This window comes from Danio aesculapii, chromosome 10 (assembly GCF_903798145.1).
Source record: "Danio aesculapii chromosome 10, fDanAes4.1, whole genome shotgun sequence".
Taxonomy (NCBI): domain Eukaryota; kingdom Metazoa; phylum Chordata; class Actinopteri; order Cypriniformes; family Danionidae; genus Danio; species Danio aesculapii.
The window spans coordinates 598,038-619,608 of NC_079444.1; the positions used below are offsets into that span (position 1 = coordinate 598,038).

The 21,571-nt window shown below is 37.2% G+C and overlaps 1 protein-coding gene across 1 annotated transcript in view; it reads right to left on the bottom strand.

Annotated features, from left to right (window-relative positions):
* Window positions 1-455: 455 nt before the first annotated feature.
* The window catches only part of rasgrf2a (Ras protein-specific guanine nucleotide-releasing factor 2a), a 52,480-nt gene continuing 31,364 nt past the window's right edge, over window positions 456-21,571 (bottom strand). Inside the window, exons 15-27 of the mRNA XM_056466138.1 lie at window positions 21,302-21,571; window positions 20,284-20,409; window positions 18,481-18,570; window positions 18,272-18,378; window positions 14,156-14,268; window positions 12,230-12,290; window positions 10,621-10,724; window positions 8,907-8,991; window positions 6,678-6,875; window positions 6,501-6,580; window positions 3,911-4,028; window positions 3,724-3,792; window positions 456-1,397 (exon numbers count right to left, since the gene is read on the bottom strand). The exon at window positions 21,302-21,571 is cut by the window's right edge and continues 134 nt beyond it. Of these exons, the coding sequence (XP_056322113.1) occupies window positions 1,299-1,397; window positions 3,724-3,792; window positions 3,911-4,028; window positions 6,501-6,580; window positions 6,678-6,875; window positions 8,907-8,991; window positions 10,621-10,724; window positions 12,230-12,290; window positions 14,156-14,268; window positions 18,272-18,378; window positions 18,481-18,570; window positions 20,284-20,409; window positions 21,302-21,571 (1,520 nt within the window). The 3' untranslated portion in view covers window positions 456-1,298. The remainder of the gene's footprint in view (window positions 1,398-3,723; window positions 3,793-3,910; window positions 4,029-6,500; window positions 6,581-6,677; window positions 6,876-8,906; window positions 8,992-10,620; window positions 10,725-12,229; window positions 12,291-14,155; window positions 14,269-18,271; window positions 18,379-18,480; window positions 18,571-20,283; window positions 20,410-21,301) is intronic.

The window sequence follows — 21,571 nt, forward strand, 5'->3', positions numbered from 1 at the left end:
CTAAATGACCAAATTTAGCAGACATGCAGTGTGATCCGACTATATAATGAGAATTCAAATGTATCTGCCGTGTGCCATTCGCACCTGCTTTTCTCAGGTAAATCCACTAGAGGCTGATGTCAACTGACTAACTGATTGACTGACCCACAAAGTCTCAAAGTAACTTCAGTCACAGTGGTTTGTCTATAAGCTGACATACGAGCGATCCACTCATGAATCGTGGCTTTAAAATGCTCCAGTGTCCCTGTATCTGGGGTTACACTCAGGAAACAGCGGTGAGTTCGGTGAACTGATGACCTTTGTGGCCAATCAAAGTCATTTCTGTTGATCATGTGAACACAATGGCCAAACTGCACTGTTTAAGAACGTGCTCAACAGCGCTCAAATGTTGGCGGGAAATGGGTGTTTTTGAGGAAATGACTTGAGTATGACTTAGTTGTACTCTATTAAGGTGGTTTAGAGGGTCACACCACGTGTCCCTCTAATTCAAAATGCTTAAAAATCATATTTAACTTAGTCTTTTTGATTTTAAACTTTTGCCACAGGTTTCCTGTGAGGGTTAGGGGTGGGGTAGTGCTATATCATAAGCGGTTTTTACTGTAGGAAATACATTACACCTATGGAGTGTCCCTGTAAACCATGTATACAAGTATATGTGTGTGTGTGGGCATATATGCGCTCGTTTATGTGGTGAACAAGGAAATTGTTTAATGACATGGGTTGTGTTAAAGTGGTTTACAAGGACATATCTTGTGTCCTTGTAATTCAAAATGCTCATAAATAATATTTGATCTCTTTAGATTTAGTCTTTTGACATAAAATTTGCTACAGGTTACCAGTGAAAGTTGGGTTTAGGGGTAGGGGAAGGGTAAATAGCGTTTTTTACAGTATAAAATACATTATGTCTATGAAGAGTCCTCATAAACCATTTATACAAGTATTTGTGTGTGACGTTGTTTCATCTAAACCCATTTGTATGCATACAAACATGAAGATTAATATACTAAAGAAATGATTAGACTTAAAAACCAATCTGATATTTTCGCATTCAGGTAAAAAACATTATCAAGAGATTATCAAACTGATATTAAATTGCACCATCCTATAAATATGTATCGAGAAATTTCATAACATTTACAACAAGGCACATTAATACCTGAGTTTACAGCAAGTATCTGGAATGAGGTGAATATATATGGATAAGTGGTTTGTTTTTATAACACTCAGACTTTGAGAATTTGATTCTTACAAACTGGCTGTCTTGATATCTGAGTCTGTTGTAAACATGATCATCGTGTTTAGTTGGCAGGTGGAAGTCTTGGCTCGATCTTCAGAGATAATTCATAAAGCGTGTCCTCGTCCATTACAAGGGTCTTATCCAGGAGGAACTGTGTCACCTGAGAGAAAAACAGTTCTTTATAATGGGATTCCACATTCAGATCAACTGTAAATCAGTCAGTAAACACACCTTGGGCTCTATCATACACCCGATGCAGTAAGGCGCAATATGCGTTTGGCGCGAATTGTTGCTATTTTCAGACCAATACAACCCTAATTTTCCAGTTTTGCACCACGTTGTTTAAATAGTAAATCCATGTGTGCCACTTTGTGGACTCATCGGTGTTCTGATCTATGAAGGAGGTGTGTTAAGGCGCATTGTTGGCGCATTGCTATTTTGAGGAAATGACTGCGGCACTGACCGACTGAAAGCTGCTATAAAGTCCAGTGCAGAGCACATTAGTTGTGCGCCTTAGACGCTTACACAAATATCTTTACAACTAAAAACATTTAAGAATTAAAACGGTGCAATAATTATTATTTTCCACATAAATATAAAAACCACTGCCTCTATGCCTTCTTCAGCTGTTTTTTCAGTTTATTCATGACAATCTGCATTTGTATAATGTTATTATTATTAGCAGTATTATTGATTATATGCATATTTATATTTGTTTTAATAAAAACTAGTTTAGATTTGTCCACCTGTGGGGTTTTTGACACAGATCTTTGGGCTTAACAAACAAAATGAAATAAGTAGGCTAATGGATGTCTTCAGTGGAGTGAGTACAACGCCGTTTCCTTATCCATGAAAGTAAAGGAGTAAAGTAAAGAGTAAAAGTAAAGTAAAGAGAAAGTAAAGAGGTCGAATGGAGGAGGCTCGTCACGCTGCAGATGCTCTGTTTAACTGTTTGCTCTCTAGTGAAGCCTTCGGTTTTTCCACTTACAAAGTCCGCCATGTAAATAACAAATGCACCATGGTGCGACGCAACTGACTCTTTAAGGGAATGTGAGATGAGACTCTGAGCGTATTTTTCCATCCTTGAAATAGCAAAAGTGGATTCGGACATTCCCTTAATGCTTTTGCGCCTTGCGCTTTAGACTTTGCTCTTAGATCGTTAGAATATAGCCCCTCCTCATTTCGGTCTTTTAACCTATAAAGCCAGCTATATTATTAGTTATGCACACATTTATACGGCCTCGTAAATTGTAAAATAATACAGAAATAAACACACTTTGATGAAAACCTGTTAAACCTCATCTACAGAATTCTTTTGGGGAATTCTTTGGGGAAATAGGCTCAATTTACAACTCCTCTAAAGTCAATCTTAGTTAAGTATGAAGGGCTTCAAATTTATCCCTTTTACAAGACATGATAGGAAATCTGCATTCCTATGTCACATTGCAGTGGGCCTCAAAATCACTGGGATTTGGATCCTATTTTAACATCAGTAAAAAATAAGGAATATTGTGTTTATATCACCCCAATATGACTGTGCACACTCTATACCTGGACACAGTTCTGTCCAAACAGCTTACAAAAGATGATTTTCATTAATGGTGCTATTTAAATCATTTAATCAGATTAAACCATTAGGATCTCTCTCAAAAAATCTAGAGTTGTACATCTGATCTATTAAAAGATGAGTATATTGTAGACATAAAGCTTGATTTATCAGATATGCTGCTATTGTGGAAAAAGAAATATATATATTTATTATTTTTGTCTCTTTTTCTTCTCATTAAACCACTGTATTTGTATTGCTGATACAAATCAGCAATTGTATTGCTACTGTTGAGTGTGATCTGTTTTGCATACTAATGTAGCACCTTTGCAGAAGTAGATGGAGCACAGGCCTGATTGTCTAAAATTAACATGAGCTCTGCATGCTAAAAGCTTCCTGTCAGCAGAAATGTGTTAAAACTGAACACAGAATATGTGCAGTTGAGAAAGTCTTCGATTTTTAATGTCGTGCAGAGAATTAGTAGAAATAGAGGATGCGTGTATGGCTGTGGCCAATGGAGGACTGGAGAATGATTGACAAGTGATGAATTCCACTAAACTCCACCTGTTAATATCAGCTGCTTATATAAGTTGAAGTCAGGAAATGAAGGTTGTTGCGCACCTCCTGAATGTAACTCTTGCATTGCATTGAGGAAAACAGAATTCTGTAAATCGAATTATTCATTTATATCCAATACATTGCTAATATGTTAAATCTTGAAGAAAAACCTCTTCTGACCTCCAACATGCATGGAATTGATTGAATATTCCAACACTGCTCAAAGAAAACACATATGCAAACTTGTTATTTTTTTATTATTTGGGCCTAATGGTTCATTAAATGTTCCACATTTTCAATATATATTTTTTTCTACTATCATACATATCAGTTTTTTCAGGGTTAAAATCGTACATGAGGACACCACACATAAATACTGTACCTTAGGTTGCAGTTCAATCCTATAGGGCGCCTGCTGAAACTGTCGAATCTCTCGTATTATGTGTGAAATCTGTGGAAAACAAAAAAGGACAATTAAATACAGATCTTTATTGATGTCTTTCAAGAAATCTGAAATGTCAAGTCTTACAATCCAAGAATTGGATCAATTTGAGCAGCCCAGCACTTACCATCCTCATTTTAGAGAAGTTGACGAGACCTTCCTCTGTGAAATTGGGTGTTCCTTCCTCAATAAATGCCAAATCCGTCAGGTACATGCCCAGATAGGGCACACACGGAGGGTTACAGCTGTGGATTACAGTGTAAAATCAAAGTGTGTGTATATTGTTCCATGCCAAAAAAAGAGGAATTTTACAAATATCTAAACATTCTTAAATCAATCACGAGATATTAGGAAAAGTTAAGCCTAAATCTTTCATCAAAGCAAGAAAATAACCTTGATTTCTGTTTATTTTTGTTATCACACTTATCCAAGGTTCCTACAAGTCATGGAATTTAAAAAAATATATATATAATTGGTCAAAATTTACTCAAAATCTTTCATATCCCTAGCATTGAACACTCGTCAGGGTTCAACACTAAGGGTTTTTTCTACTGGCCCAATTGGGCCAGTGGTCCAGATTTTTACTTGCCCTGTCAATATTTTCACTGGCCTCACCAAAAAAAAAAAAAAAGAAAATGAAAAGTTAATAGCTTCTTAACCACAAGTTTTAGTGATGTTTTATAAACAAATTTGGGGAGGAGCACGCGCAGAAGTTTCAGTATCAAATACGTCATTGACAATTATTCTATTATCCAATCAGTTCTTGACCAAACCCCTATATATACCAAAGCTGCCTTACCTGCAGCATCGTACGACTTTAGCATCCCTCCACCACCCCGTCACCTCACCTCTTAAGCATTACAATCCCGGGGGGAGCGTTCTGGGGCCGGGCTAGATACTTCGCTCGAATCCCTATTCCTCTCTGTTTCCTGATAAGAGGAATAACTCGAGTTTGGGTGTCTCCCCGAGCTCAGAGCCCTCTCCCCGGACAGCACGCCAAATACGCTTTATTCTGAAACGATTGCAAGTGTGAACTCGTGAAAATAGTGTCAAAAATGTGTAACTATAATGAGCAGATCGTCGTGTTGTACCCATTTAAATGTCTGCTTCCAAGACATCTTTTTAGCCTCATAATTTGATGTTGCCATCACTTCGCTGTACTGGTTTTTACCAGGTTACAAAAAAACAACATCTAATCAGATAAGATTTTATTTTCACCTTTATCTTTAATTTTATCTGTCTTATTTATTTCTGAGTAGCACCTGCAACAAAAGCAATTTCCCACTGGGATTAATAAAGTATTTTCATTGTGATTAAAATGCATATGTTTGGTCTTAATTAATCTTAAATTAGTATATTGAAACCAAGGTTTTTAAATCAGTGTGCTGATAGTTACAATGCTCTTCATAAATTAACCCAGCAGGCACAGAACGTCAACATGACGTCAGATTGACTTTGTGCTCCAAAGTTGTAAGGACGTTGTATTTTGTTTGGAAATGAAAATCGGGTTGTCATCAGAACTCAACATCAGGCTGACGTCTATGTCCAACATCCAACCTAAAATCAACGTCTAATGATGATACAGCTTGACATTGTGTGGACCTTACCACTATAACATCTAATAGATGTTGGATTTTGGTTGCCACACCTGATGATCAAATGTCAGTCAATGTTTGACGTCAATATGACGTTGGTTTAAGATGTTGGCTCGACGTTGGATTTTGGTCACTTTCCAACACAATCTAAAATCAAACCAATATCAACGTCTAATGATGTAACAGCTTCACGTTGTGTGGATGTTACCACTTTGATGTCTAATAGACGTTGCTTTTTGGTTGCCATTCTTAAAGAATAAATGTCAGTATTTGACGTCAATATGACGTTGGTTTAAGATGTTGACACAACGTTGGATTTTGGTCACTTTCCAACACAACCTAAAATCAACCAAACATCAACGCCTAATGATGTAACAGCTTGATGTTGTGTGGACGTTACCACTATGACGTCTATCAGATGTTGGATTTTGGTTTCCATACCTGACGAATACATGTCAGTATTTGACGTCAATATGACGTTGGTTTAAGATGTTGACTCAACGTTGGATTTTGGTCACTTTCCAACACAATCTAAAATTAACTGCAGGTTTTTACCAGGTTACAAAAAAACAACATTCAACATCTAATCAGATTAGAGGAACCGAAAAGCAATATGGTGTTCACAACATCACAGAGAAGGTAGCATTTAAAGGCTTAAAAGCTCGATTCTAAGACTGTATTCATACGCAATTGTCAAATAATCGCAAGTAAATTGAACTTGTGTGACAAGACAGCACAAATCGGGCCAGTAACAAACCTGTCTACTGTCCCGAGCGCCTCACACACTGTCCTTACTGTTGAGCACTGCTCGTGCTGCCGCTTCATACACACTTTAATTTACATGTGGAAGATTGTGTTTTAAAGGCTGGAGTGTCCAAATGAACGTTTTTGGTGGCCTGGTTATACAATGGGCAGGTATAAATAACAATGACATTTAATACGTAAATAAATAAAAGCAGAATATGTGGTGATAATGAGAAAACTACTTTTGATATGTTATGATCACAAGAAAACTAATTTTTTGTTATGTAGACAAAATAAAAGTCGTGATCCCAAGAAAACAAGAAAGAAAAAAAATATTGAATGCATAGAAAAAAAACCCATTGACAAACGTAAACTTACTTCTTCAGAGTTTCCCTCAGATTCTTAAACCTCCCTTCAGACGACACGATCTTCTGCAGTCTATCCATTAATGCCTTGGTCTGATTAAAAAAAACAAATCAAAACTCATGCATGATTAAAATGTTCAAAACAGCCAAAAAGTAAATAATACGGTCTTCAATTGAATTTCAGACCTACCTGTTTGCAAACCTTGGCCCATGTCTTCTTTAGCCTGTAGATGGCGCTGCGGTTCAGTGCTGATGTGATTTCCAAGACTCCATTATAGTTGTTGAGACAGCGGCAAATATCAGCCACTGCTAGCCACTTGTCAATGGATCCAGCCCTGGAGCTCACATCTGCATGAGCCATAATCTCAGAAGCTACCAGATTACTCATCTGTGGAGACAACCCAGTTACACTGCTTCAAGAGCATCACATGAAGCTGTTCTGCATATTACAAGTATAGTTGGTCAAAATTATTCACCCTCCTGTGATTTTTTCTTTTTTAAATATTTTCCAAATGATGTTTACCAGAGAAAGGAATTTTTCACAGTATTTCCTATAATATATTTTCTTCTGGAGAAAGTTTTATTTCGGCTAGAATAAAAGCAGCTTTAAATTTTTTTAAAACATATTCAGGTCAATATTATTAGCCCCCTTAAGCAATATTTATTTTGATTGTCAGCAGAACAAACCACTGTTATACAATAACTTGTCTAAATTACCCTAACTTTACCCTAATTACCCTAGTTAAGCCTTGTTACTGTAAGTATCTTAAAAAATATCTAGTCAAATATTATTTACTGTTATCATGGCAAAGATAAACGAAATCAGTTATTAGAAATGAGTTATTAAAGCTATTATGTTTAGAAATGTGTTGAAAAAATCTCTTCGTTGAACAGAAATTGGGGAAAAAATATTAATAAAGTATTTTCATTGTGATTAAAATGCATATGTCTAGTCTTACTTAATCTTAAATTAGTATATTGAAACCAAGATTTTTTTTTAAATCAGTGTGCTGATAGTTACAATGCTCTTCATAAATTAACCCAGCAGGCACAGGACGTCAACATGACATCAGATTGACTTTGTACCCCCACGTTGTAAGGACGTTGTATTTTGTTTGGAAATGAAAATCGGGTTGACATCAGAACCCAATATCAGGCTGACGTCAATGTCCAATGGCCAACCTAAAATCAACGTCTAATGATGTTACGGCTTGACATTGTGTGGACGTTACCACTATGATGTCTAATAGATGCTGGATTTTGGTTGCCACACCTGACCAATAAATGTCTATTTGATGTCAATAAGATGTTGGTTTAAGATGTTGACTAGACGTTGGACTTTGGTCACTTTCCAACACAACATAAAATCAACCAAATATCCACGTCTAATGATGTAACAGCTTGACGTTTTGTAGACTTTACCACTATGACGTCTATCAGATGTTGGATTTTGGTTGCCATACCTGATAAATAAATGTCAGTATTTGATGTCAATATGACGTTGGTTTAAGATGTTGACACAACGTTGGATTTTGGTCACTTTCCAACACAGCCTAAAATCAACCAAACATCAACATCTAAAGATGTAACAGCCTGACGTTGTGTGGACGTTACCACTATGACGTCTAATAGACGTTGGATTTTGGTTGGCATACTTGAAGAATAAATTTCAGTATTTGACGTCAATATGACATTAGTTTAAGATGTTGGCTCGACATTGAATTTTGGTCACTTTCCAACACAACCTAAAATCAACCCAATATCAACATCTAATGATGTTACAGCCTGACGTTGTGTTGATGTTACCACTATGACGTCTATCAGACATTGGATTTTGGTTGCCACACCTGATGAATAAATGTTATTATTTGATGCCAATATGACGTTGGTTTAAGATGTTGGCTCGACGCTGGATTTTGGTCACTTTCCAACACAACCTAAAATCAACCAAATATCAACGTCATTTCATGTCATTAACGGACGCCATATTAACGTTGTCCTTACACGTTGGCTGGGCACTGAATTTTGGTCACCTGAAATCACAACCTAAATCTAACCTAATATTAACGTCTTATGACGTTGTGTGCCTGCTGGGAGATATTTACTTACAGATGCTGGGAGATATCTACTTACAGATATTTCTTTTAAATTCATATTTTTTCTATAAGATGTTTTACAGTAATATATTTGTGCATTTTAGATTAGTCAGTACTAAAGCCAAAACTGGAACAAATCTCACAAAATAACACGATCACAGTCAAAACAATCAAGTACATCCAAATTTATACGTTGCTAACAAATATTAAATAACATTTCGATAAACAGGAAAAATGAAGAGAAACACACTGTAATAAATATAATGTTTTGTTGAAGTTTTTTGTAGTATTGTATGTTTATAGTTTTTTAAATTAGTGCCCACATCATTGAAGTGCTGACTGGTCTTCATAATGTATGGAGTTCTTTCATTTTTGTCCATCTTCATCCAGCCTTGACCAAGAAACTCCCTGCAAAGTCAAACATCATTATCAAATATTATGCATAATGTAAAACAGTAAGTCACCAACAATTTGTGTTGATTCAAGTGTTTATGTTTGCTCTGTTTGTATTAGGGCTGCACGGCATCGTAAAAATCTTACATTGTGATATATTGTTTTGCCACTATATATCTTCCGATATGAATATAAGTTCACCAGATGATTTGAATAGCTCTATTTGGAAAGATTTCATTCATTTAGATTGACTGGGATGATTAAAGGTGCTGTATGTAAGTTTTTGACTCTTCCAAAGCATAAACATACTATAATATGTTTGCGGATATTTCAGAAACATGCTAAGTGGACATTCTTGTTTATCTGAAACACAATGCTGAAGTCAGATATTCTGCTTTGAACATGTGCGTTACGTGTTGGAACGTCTGTCTGGAATTTGGTCCCTTTAACCCGCCCAATGCCAGTTTAGCCAATTATATCTCAGCACCTGGGTTTCCTTGGTGGAAAATCACGTATTTGATTCATTCAGTCAGGAACGCTCTCAAAGCATGCGTCTGAGACCGAAATGTGACCTCCGGTGGACAGTAGCAGCCCCAAAATGGAAAGCGGATTCAGAGTTCCACTTGAGGTGGTTATTAATTAGCAAATAATAGAAATATTACAAATGTAAAATTAGGTGAGCAGGTTACATTGTAAGCCCGTGTCCAAACAACACACTACGTGACGAGATACGCAGTGATAAGCAATTTGGCTGTTTGCACCAGACGAAACATGACAAAAATGTAAATACAGCCATTCAGAAGCACAGAATAGTGCACTCACTGCACTCAAGCGAAATGGTAAGGTTAATAATATAATTAATACATATGAATCCTCTTTAACATTATTAAATATAGATGCTGAATCACTGATGTGTGTTGGTTTGCACTGAGTCTCAGTTCTGAAGTTCAATTTCAAACAGTTTAATTTATTTTCAAGATCTGAGGTGAACTATCTGCTGCTGCTTTCAGTAGTATGGCAATAAATGTCATGTAAAATGGCATTCAAACTCGCATTATTAGTATTTAATAAAGCACATGAGGTGTACCTGAGGTAAACATTGTCACTTTTCTGTTGTTGAGCTGTGAGAAATAGAAGCCGCTTCTAATATATAAATTTCAGGTGTTGGTTAAGACAAAAACTCCTTTTAATATGGAAAATATTGCTTCTATCGCGTACCATTGCTTTAATTTAGAACATGGTTTAAATCAGCTTTTAGGCTCGATAGTCAGGCACATTCCTGTTGGTGTCATCAATCTGGCAACCTGCACTTGCACGTGTTTTGAACCATGAATACATTACCTAGTCCACCCACTGGTTGTCAAACTTACATACTGCACCTTTAAGTCTTTTTCTATGCAGTGCATCTGCATTAATTATACTAAATAAATAAAACAGTATTCAAGTACAGATATTAAACAATCAAATGTAAAATAACATGGTCATCATTGTTAAATAATAAAAACTGTATAACATTTAACAATAGCTTTATCATTTACTTATTAATGAATCATATAATCCTGTGATGTGACTATTTGGGATACACACATGGCGATATAGATGCTCAAATGATATATTGTTCAGCCCTAGTTTGTATGCACTCACTCATAGGGAATATTCCGGAACACTATGTGGTCCAGCAAGGTGATTTGTTCTGCTAGCTCCATTGCGGAGAGTGACTCAAAGCATTCGGCCCTCGGACAGTCCACCTAGGGAACACACACAAAATAATATGAAACGTGAAAAAAACAAGTAGTGCTGTCAAACTATTAACCGCATCCAAGGTAAAAGTGTGTATTTACATAATATATACATGTGTACTGTTTATATTTATGAATAAATGTTTAAATACACACACATACTGTACGTAAAATACAAAAGTACACTAAATAAATTTACATTTTAATATAATTTGTATTTATATAATTTATATATATAAATAATTATAAATATAATTTTTAATTATGCAATAGTCATGCATTTACAGGGGGGGGGGGGGGATTAAATATAAAACACGTCATGTATTTTCATGGGAATAATACTTCTAAAGGAGCTGTTGAGTCTGGAATTGAACCCAATTTTGGTAAAAACCCAAACAATACAAAAGTAGTGTAAAAATAAAACAAAACAAATCTGAAAATAAGTTCAGTGTAATAACAAGAAAACGACTCAAGGAGACATTTATATAAAAGGCTTGTTTGGTGATGGCAGCTTAAAGACGCCTCTCATATGGAGAATGAAGTCACATGCATTGCTCAGGTGTGAGTTTCTCACAGACTTTAACAGAGTGTCAAAATCTGGATGTTTCTGTGAGTCTCGTCTATCAAATCTGAGCTTTAATTTGTCTTTTTTATTGGATTCAAGTCAGGTGATTGGCTGGGCCATTCCACAGCTTGATTTTCTTTCTTTAAAAGCATTTGAGAGTCTCCTTGGCTGTGTTTTGAATCATTGTCTTTCTGAAATGTCCACCCTGGTTTCATCTTTATCCTCCTGGTAATGTAGATGTTGGACTGAAGCAGCTGATATTCATTTACACTGATGAAGGGCAGAAGGTTGCCATCATTGAGTCTATTTATTTACTTGTGTAAATTTATATTTGTTTAGTTTTTTAATGAATTTCAGTAGTTTTATTGTGATATAATAATAGTAATATTAAAATGTTCATATGATTTATTTACATTATTTACAATGCAGTTTGTAAAGTGTCTTTTAGTAAATATATTATATAAGACACTTGCTTTGTTTACGAATAAGTGGATCTAATCGAATTTGCATTGTAAACATTAAATAAAAGTTACAAATGTATTATTTATTATTTCATATATTAAGTTTTTAATTATGATACTTCTAAAATCATTCCACATAAATCCACAGATTTTTTACTAAATTCTACGCAGAAATAGCAAAAAATGTCAGCAGATTCTGTCTGGCCTTATAACTTAATTTGTAAACTAACTAGTTTTGTTTTCTTTGCACATATGGATTTCTTTGGTTGTTACCAACATCCGAGGAAAATGTCAAGTCAACAGCACCTTTAGAAATATGTTTTCTGATAAAAATAGCGACATGTTCGATACGTATTTTCCCTACTCTACATGCATAGTATGCACAAAATATATGGTGTAAATATGAACTTTTAGGTTGGATGCGATTAATCAAGATTAAAGTAGATCTAAACACAGAAATCTAGCTTCAGCGCTGCAGTGACACTAACCATTTGGACGATATCCTCAATCTTCAATTGTGAATCGTCCTGTTCTTCTTGAGAAAGCGCACTGGGGAAAGATGAGAATTAATAAAGAAGTAGTTTAACTATGATGAACAACCTGCAACATGCAGCCACTACGTTTATTTAGAATTAATTATAATCATTTGTAGTGCTGGTCAACGAGTAAATTTGAAAAATCGTAATTAATCACAAACTTTTTCTTCGATTAATCTAGCTAGAACACAATTAAATGCATGATTTACTGTGCTTAGTCTAGCTTCAGTTTATTGTGGTGCAACAAACAAAATTTCGAATTGATGATTTTCTGCGATTAATCGTGATTAATTCTTACATGCAAAATTCAACTGAATTCAAATGTAGTGTATTGGATACTTACTTTAAAAGCTAAAGGCTAATGAGTTAACATAAACAACTTTACTTCCATTAACTAACGTTAACAAAGATGATTAATACTCATATTGATGTAATGATGGAAATAAATGGATTGTTCATTCTTTGTTTAAAATACCCTCCTGAGACCTGAAGAAATATATATATAGATTTCCTACATCCTTTAGGTTAAAAAAAATCTACAATTTAGAGTTTTTACATTTTGTTTTTATTTTTAATTTTACAGCATGTCCACTGTAGTGAACCACAGGACCATTTTAGTTCTAAACGACAGCTACTCAATATTAATGTAACAAAAACAAAACAAACGCCATCTTTTCCTTTTGTATTGAAATTCCTGAAACAGTTTAATCTGAAAGAGAGCCGAACTCAAAAGAACAAAACAAAAAACAAAAAAAAAGTGATGTTAATCCAACACAAATTTAACATACAGTAAAAGTGATTTAAAACAGATTGTAATTCTCTAATTATCTCTAATTCTCTAATTGTCTGATTGTCAGACTCTAAATCAGAGTCTCCCTCAACTATCTTTTAAAGAATCCTCTCTGCTTCAATTCTGCCCCCTACAACATGCAGTCATTAATTACATTAAGATGGTCCTGGTGTCCACTATAGTGGACATTTAAAAAAGGATGATATTTTGAAACACAAACAAGTTAAAAGCTTTAAAAGTTAAATTTATTGTTCCTGACACTTTAATAAACAAATATATATGTAATAATAACAGTAAAAAACATTTAAAAAGCTAAATTTTACATGCCTCTGTCCTTCCCATAGAATGTGCTATTTTGTATGTCAGCCATTTTGAATGCAGTGTAAGAAGTGGTTCCTAGCATGCCAGCCAATCAAATGACATATCACTAGAAAGCCCAGGATGTCCTCTGAACTGTACAACAGAACTCGACAGAGTAGCTCAAAAAATTCAAAGAAAAGTCATGAAAATGCTATGTCCACTACAGAGGACACAAGTCAATGGGCGGGTTCTCAGGAGGATACAATAACTAACGAATGCCACCTTATTGTAAAGTGTTACTAATTAGACATTAATGTAATTACATTCAATCTTAAAGACTAAAACCAAAGCTATTTGCCACTGCCAGGGAATGTGATGACTATTAAATTATCACTACATCAGTGGTTGGTTCTCAGTTCCTGTCCTTGCACCACGCTGTTCTCAGATAACCAGCTAGATAGATGAGAGCTTTAAGCATGAATTGTGTTCAGAAATACAGACTCACTACAGAGTGTTCACTACTCCTTCCTAACTTTAGCACAGACAATCTTAACATCGCTTTAAAACTTTTATTCATGGATTTGTTGAGTTAGATATTACCTGCAGCGTATGTATTATAAAATGCTTGGTTCACACCAAAATATAAAGCTCTCCCATTCACTACGCTCTTAGTTTAACAACTGTATGACGACTTCAGCTACTGAGAAACATGCAAAAGGGTCCTAATCTATATTTTTTGAAGGTGTTTCTCTTATGCAACTGAAGTGTATGAACGCAGTCAAGCTGACCTCAGTATATTGACTGCAGCTTTTCTCTCCTGCGGCAGAAGATCTGGATCTCTCAGCACCTCCTCCAACAGAGCCATCACAGCCGTCGTCAGCTCCGCGTTCATCTCAAAGTCCTGCAGACAGCGATACACAAACATCTGACCCCTCAGTGAGTACTTCATTAGTATTATTTGCTTTTCATTCAGGGCAATGTACTGCTATTAAAGGCTAACTGTGAGTTTTACAAAGCCAGCTGACTTCAGTGAGGTTTGAAAGCATCAACGATATTCCACGTGGCTGCCTTCTAGATTCAGCGTTTTCAAATGGTTCTGTCGCTGTGGGGTCCAGTCCACTTCTCTGCTACATCAATGGCTACCTGTGAGTGCACCTATACCTCAGCTGACTTTATGACTCCGTGACAGGTATTCTCTGCACCCCATTGCCACTTTAAAACTTTCCTTTGCGCCGCCTGCTGGCAGCGTTTGCAACACAATCAGTACAACGACATGCACACACATCAAAAGACAACCAACATTTTTTGTTTGTTTGTAGTTCATACAAAAGGGGTTTAAATGATTTGTTTTGCAACTTTATTTAATTTCTTTTTTCTTAACGATTAATTGTTCTACTAAAAATGTGATGTTTGAACTGTAAGTACCAGAAAATAGTTTGAAGGAGTTTAGAATGTTCTAAACAAATAGGGCATAGGGGGGATAAGTGGGAATAGAACACAGCCAGAAACTATGTTTCTAACTACAGCTCCAGAGTGTAAGTGTACAAGTTTGCGACGCAGTTTGCGAATGTTCGTTGGAACCATGGATTTGGGAAACGCCAAATCAACAAACTATGTTTGAAACGACGGAACTTGCAACCTTAGTTGGCTAACGATGGTTTTCGGAAACGCACCCCAGGCCAGCTTGCTGTCGACTGACCAACTGACCCAACCAATAGTGTTTTTAAAAGCAATCTACAAAAGGAAAAGCCATCGCTGCCATGTGATTTCACCACGTTTTCAGCCTGTTGTTTATTTATTTATTTTTGTTCCATCTGGTATTCTGGAACTGTCTTTACCAGACTCGAACCCCCTCATCGCAGTCTACTCTGCTTCATGTCCCAAGTCTGCAGACGTACGCTACTGGACAAACTGGTAACATCGGAAAAGCTGTCCACATGGTGGTAAGCGGTCAGCTGGTAGTGCTAAAATGAACAGAAGCCGTCAGCAACGTCATACCGCCCCATACCATTCGTTTTAAAGATGAAATGCAGTCAGACGTACCTTTGGCTACATAATACACACTCTCCAGAAATGTAAACAGGGGTACATATCCACAATGAGCCTGTGTTGCAAGAAAAATATTGCTTAAGGGAGCTAAAAATATTGACAGCTAATATAAATAATTGATAATTAATATAAAACTGCTTTTATTCTTGCTGAAATTAATCGAATGAGGCTTTCTCCTCAAGAAAAATATTATAGTAAATACTGTGAAAAAGTCCTTGCTGTTAAACATCATTTGGGAAATATTTAAAAAAGAAAAGAGAAATTCACAGGAGGGCGAATAATTGTGACTTTAACTGCATGTGTAGTGATATGTGGCTCTGTTCCTGACATGAGTTAACATCTCAGGAGCCCTCGGGGGGGCCGCTGACATTTCAGAGCCGTCACTATTGCACACAAAACCAGACTGAAGCCCAAAGCAGATCTGACAAAGGCTATGCTCATGAGGTGTGAGCCACGACATCGCAGATGAATGAACCTGTGGGAAGAAGGTCTGTCCTGATCCAATCACAAGCTAAAACAAATCATAAACACAACAAATCAGTTTTAATGCCAGACACTACAGGCACTGCAGGCCAAATTTAAGAATTTATTCCCATCAAGTGACCTCCGTGAGACTACACTGTACAAAATATCAGTAAATTAACATTCATTTTCCTTCAGCTTAGTCCTTTATTCATCAGGAGTCGCCACAGTGGAATGAACCGCCAACTTATCAATATGTTTTACACAGTGGATGCCCTTCCGGCTGCAACCCAGTACTGGGAAACATCCATACACACTCATTCACACATACACTCTGACCAATTTGGTTTATTCAACTGACCTATAGCGCATGTGTTTGGACTGTGGGGGAAACCGGAGCACCCGGAGGAAACCCACACCAACACTTGGAGAACATGCAAACACAGAAATTCCAACTGGCTCAGCTGGGACTCGAACCAGCGACCTTCTTGCTGTGAGGCGACAGTGCTAACCAGTGAACCACAGTGTCAATTAACAATCTGCCGCATTTTGTGATTCATGTTTATTATTATTATTAATAATTTAAGCTTTTAATAGCATTGTGGGACCTTGATCCTTCCTCCAACAAGTGTTTGATGGTGAAAAGTTAAAAAAAGTGACTTTTATTGACATTTTTAATAGTTTGATGTGATATATCGTCTGGTTTGGTGTTGTATATTACGCTACAAATACCTGGTAATACACTGCCAGTACTTTCTGTGTTAGTTTACACACTTTATATATCATTTATTATACAATACATTGTTTCAAACCACTAAAACTTTAGTAATAGTCATTTTGATAAAACCCAGTTGAACTTTCAATATCAAAAGTCGACAAACCAGAGATTACCATCCCATAATACAATTCACAACCATAAATAAACAGAGAAAAACTGTAAATCATGAAATATGGTTAAGTAACATATGATTTTTACAGTGAAGTAGAAAGAATATTCTTGAATATAGGCTCTTTTTCAACATAGCCTCATTCTGAAAACGTAGCCGTGTAAACGTTTCTGGAGACCGCAAGTTATGTGGCCAGAGGTACGTATGGCTGCATTTAATTTTTTAAACGAACGCTACTGCGCATTCCTTATTGCGCTTACCAGCTGACCGCTTACCTCCATGTGGACGGCTTTCCTACTGTAACCAGTTTGTCCAGTTAGCTTGTCATGTACATCGGCGGACTTGAGACGCAGAGAGGAGTTGACCACGACAACGGGGTTTGAAGAACGGAAGAACGGTTCCACAAATCAGGTAAGACAAAAACAGAATCCAAAAAAATAAAATAAACAAGTAAATAACAGGGTGAGAATGTCATAAAATCTGAAAATGTGGTTGGGTTTAGGGAAGGAGCAGGGTGGGTCAGTCGATTGGTCGGTCAGTCAGTCATTCAGTCAGTCAACAGCAACCTCTGGTGGGTTTCCGCAAGAACAGCAGGCCCGAATGGCACTTGCGAGAGAAATTTGAGATATGAAAAAGCATGCACAGCGGCCTCTCGTGGATTCGTGAAAATAAAAACTGCAAAAATATGTACCTCCTTGGACGTATTTCGTGGTCTCCAGAAACGTATTTAGGTCTACGTTTTCAGAGTGAGCCTGGGTTGCTCTTTTTACAACTCCAGTTGAGTTTTATCATTTTTGAATCTATTCAGCCGGTCTCCGGGCCTGGCGATGGCGCGTTTAGCTTAGCTTAGCATAAATTATTGAATCGAATTAGACCGTTAGCATCTTGCAAAAAAAATATCCAGTGGTCTTATGTTACATTTACAGATACATTTTTATAGGTCAAAATGATCAAGTTTTCTTTTATGCCAAAAATCATTAGAATATTAAGCAAAGATTATGTTCCATGAAGATATTTAGTAAATTTCCTACAGTAAACATATCAAAACTGGTGAACAGTTTCCGTATTTAGTGATTCAGAAGTGTTTTCTGTTTATTTACGGTTGAGAATTGCATTATGGGATGTTGATCTCTGCTCTGTCGACTTTTCATGTTGAAAATTCAACTCTGCAGTTTAACAAAGTGACTCTTATTGACATTTTGGTATAATTGAAATAATTTAATGTATAAGAAATAATATATTAGGAAATAAGTCTGTAAAATAACTGAAAACATACTGGCAGTTTATTACCAGGTTTTGTAGTGCAATATACACCAACACAGACAATATATCACTTTAACTATTAAAAATGTTTATAAAATCAAACTTTTCAAGGTTAAACTTTGTTGGAAGAAAGAGCTCCCATAATGCAATTCAAAATCATAAATAAATGTGGAAAATAAAAAGCATGAAGCACAAATTATGGAAAACTGCTCATTTCCGGATGTTTTTAACTGATGAACAAACCTGCGAGTGTTTAGAAACCCAGTGTCGCAGGACGTTGAGTACTCTGTTGGTGGCGGCTCTGCGGATGAGGAACTCTTTGTCGTAGGATTTCTCTGGGTTGGTAAATCCTGAATGAGAGACAGTGGGAGAAATGTGTGAGGGAGGACGTGAATACACACAGCCGACGGGAGGTCTGTTTCAGCTGTCGGAGCGCATCAGTGTCCTCTAACCTTGCGGGCTGCTGTGTCCGGCTGCGGCGGTGGCGATGGCGAAGGCGGACGCAGGGGACACGGCACAGCGGGAGTTATCAGGACACTGACCTATGAGGACACCACCACAGAAAAGCACCGTTAAGGGACTAAAGAAAGAGCTCACATTCGCATTTCTTGGAATAATCATTAAAAATTATTTCAGGGAAAAGTTCAGTGCATGCTCTAATTCAAATAACATTTTCGTGTAGCATTCAATACACACAACGGCCACTTTATTAGGTACACCTTACTAATACCGGGTTGCACCCCCTTTTGTCTTCAGAACTGCCTTAAACCTTCGTGGTAGAGATTCAACAAGATACTGGAAATATTCCTCAGAGATTTTGCTCCATATTGACATGATAGCATCACACAGTTGCTGCAGATTTGTCGGCTGCACATCCATGATGCCAATCTCCCGTTGCATCACATCCCAAAGGTGCTCTATTGGATTGAGAGCTGGTGACTGTGGAGGCCATTTGAGTACAGTGAACTCATTGTCATGTTCAAGAAACCAGTCTGAGATGATTTACGCTTTATGACATGGTGCGTTATCCTGCTGGAAGTAGCCATCAGAGATGGGTACACTGTGGTCATAAAGGGATGGAGATGATCAGCAACAATACTCAGGAAGGCTGTGGTGTTTACATGAAGCTCAATTGGTACTAATGGACCCAAAGTGTGCCAAGAAAATCTCCCCACACCATTACACCACCACCACCAGCCTGAACCGTTGATACAAGGCAGGATGGATCCATGCTTTCATGTTGTTGGTGGAGACTCATCAGACCAGGCAACGTTTCTCCAATCTTCTATTGTCCAGTTTTGGTGAGCCTGTGTGAATTGTAGCCTCAGTTTCCTGTTCTTAGCTGACAGGAGCGGCACCCGGTGTGGTCTTCTGCTGCTGTAGCCCATCCGCCTCAAGGTTAAACGTGTTGTGTGTTCAGAGATGCTCTTCTGCAGACCTCGGTTGTAACGAGTGCTTATTTGAGTTACTGTTGTCTTTCTGTCAGATCCAACCAGTCTGGGCATTCTCCTCTGACCTCTGGCATCAACAAGGCATTTGCGCCCACAGAACTGCCGCTCACTGGATATTTCCTCTTTGTCGGACCATTCTCTGTAAACCCTAAATATGGTTGTGTGTGAAAATCCCAGTAGATCAGCAGTTTCTGAAATACTCAGACCAGCCTGTCTGGCACCAACAATCATGCCACGTTCAAAGTCACTTAAATCCCCTTTCTTCCCCATTCTGATGCTCTGTTTGACCTGCAGCAGATCGTCTTGACCATGTCTACATGCCTAAATGCATTGAGTTGCTGCCATGTGATTGGCTGATTAGAAGTTTGCATGAACGAGCAGTTAGACAGGTGTTCCTAATAAAGTGGCCAGTGAGTGCATATACTGTTGGAGTCAAAATTGTTAGCACTCCTGTGAAATTTGTATTATTTTTCATTTATCAAGTGCAGTAATTTTTTACAGTTTTTGCTATTATATTTTTTCTTTTGAGGAAAGTCTTATTAATCTTATTTCTTACTCTGAACAGTAATAATGCACTTCTACAAACATGATGCCATATTACATGCTCAGTCTAAACATTATACAGCCATGTATGAAAACATACAAAAATCCAGATTTTGTTTCTGGTGTGAATAAAACTGTTATTATTCAACCAATATGAACTGGGAGCATTTCCCCCCTTATTTTTCCATACGGTATGCATATTTTACAACATACAGTCAGCTAAAATAATGGATGAGGAAAGAAGGCTGAGAAAGATGGTACCTGCGGGCTGTCGATAGCGAAGGTGTCTTGGGGTGGATGGGGAACGGCTTGGAGACATTTCTCCGGAGTCACTGGATGTGGGCGTCTCGGGAATGAACTTGTCCAGCGATACTGACTCAAGTACAGCTGTCAGAAAAATCATACATGCTCAGTTATGTGTTTTGGATGACTGAGAACTTTAAATTCAATCTACTTTATTATTTGTATGTCACCCTGAACCACAAAACAGTCATAATTACAGGGGAGTTGGGGGAATTTACCACCTTAAGGACATCAAATCAAGATGTATGGAGGGTCAGGCCTTTAATAGGGAGAATGATCTTTCTCTGATCTGTATCTTAATTAATAATATTAATATTTAAAATAATAGATAATGTGAATATACATTTCATCACCTCTATAATGGTTCAGCAGATTTAGGTCGTGATGTCAGGTGACCAAAATTCAATGTCTAGCCTGCTTCTAAGGACAACGTGGTTTTGACGTCCAGTAAAGACGTCAAATGACGTTGATATTTGGTTGATTTTAGGTTGTGTTGGAAAGTGACCAAAATGTCGAGCCGACATCTTAAATCAACGTCTTATTGATGTCAAATACTGACATTTGTTGGTCAGGTATGGCAACCAAATCTGTCTGATAGATGTCATAGTGGTAACATCCACACAACGTCAAGCTGTAACATCATTAGATGTTGATATTTGCTTGATTTTGGGGGGTTGTATTGTAAAGTGACCAAAATCCAACATCGAGCCAACATCTTAAACCATCACACTTGCTTACAGTTTGAGATGAACTCTCCATTTATCTATAGTTGCCTGATTTATCTACAGTAACCCGGACAGACTACTGACAATATTTTAAAAAAATTTAATAGTTTTTATGAACATTTTTGTTGAATAAAAATATATATTTTGCTTGTTTTGACCCATTATTTAAAATTTGTGGCAAGGAAATTATTAGTTTTGGTTTGGCCAGAGAAAAAAAAAAGTTTACTAACATGCATAATCAAAACCCTCACCTCGTCGAATACTCCGCCGCAGTTTCCCACAGAAAGCGTCTATGCGTGGCAGTTCTCCACCTTCCTCCGGGGTGGAGGGGCAAAGCTCTGGGGAGCTGGGGCCCCGGCTGAGGTCCAGAGGGGCTTTGGTGCAGGTGGGTGGAGGGGAGCAGATGATGGGGTTGTATGGAGACGTTGGACTGCTGGCTGCAGAGGAGGTGGAGGTGGACAGATCCAGAGCTCCACCCTTACAGCTGACAGGAGAGCTGAGGGACAGCTTGCGGGAGTGGA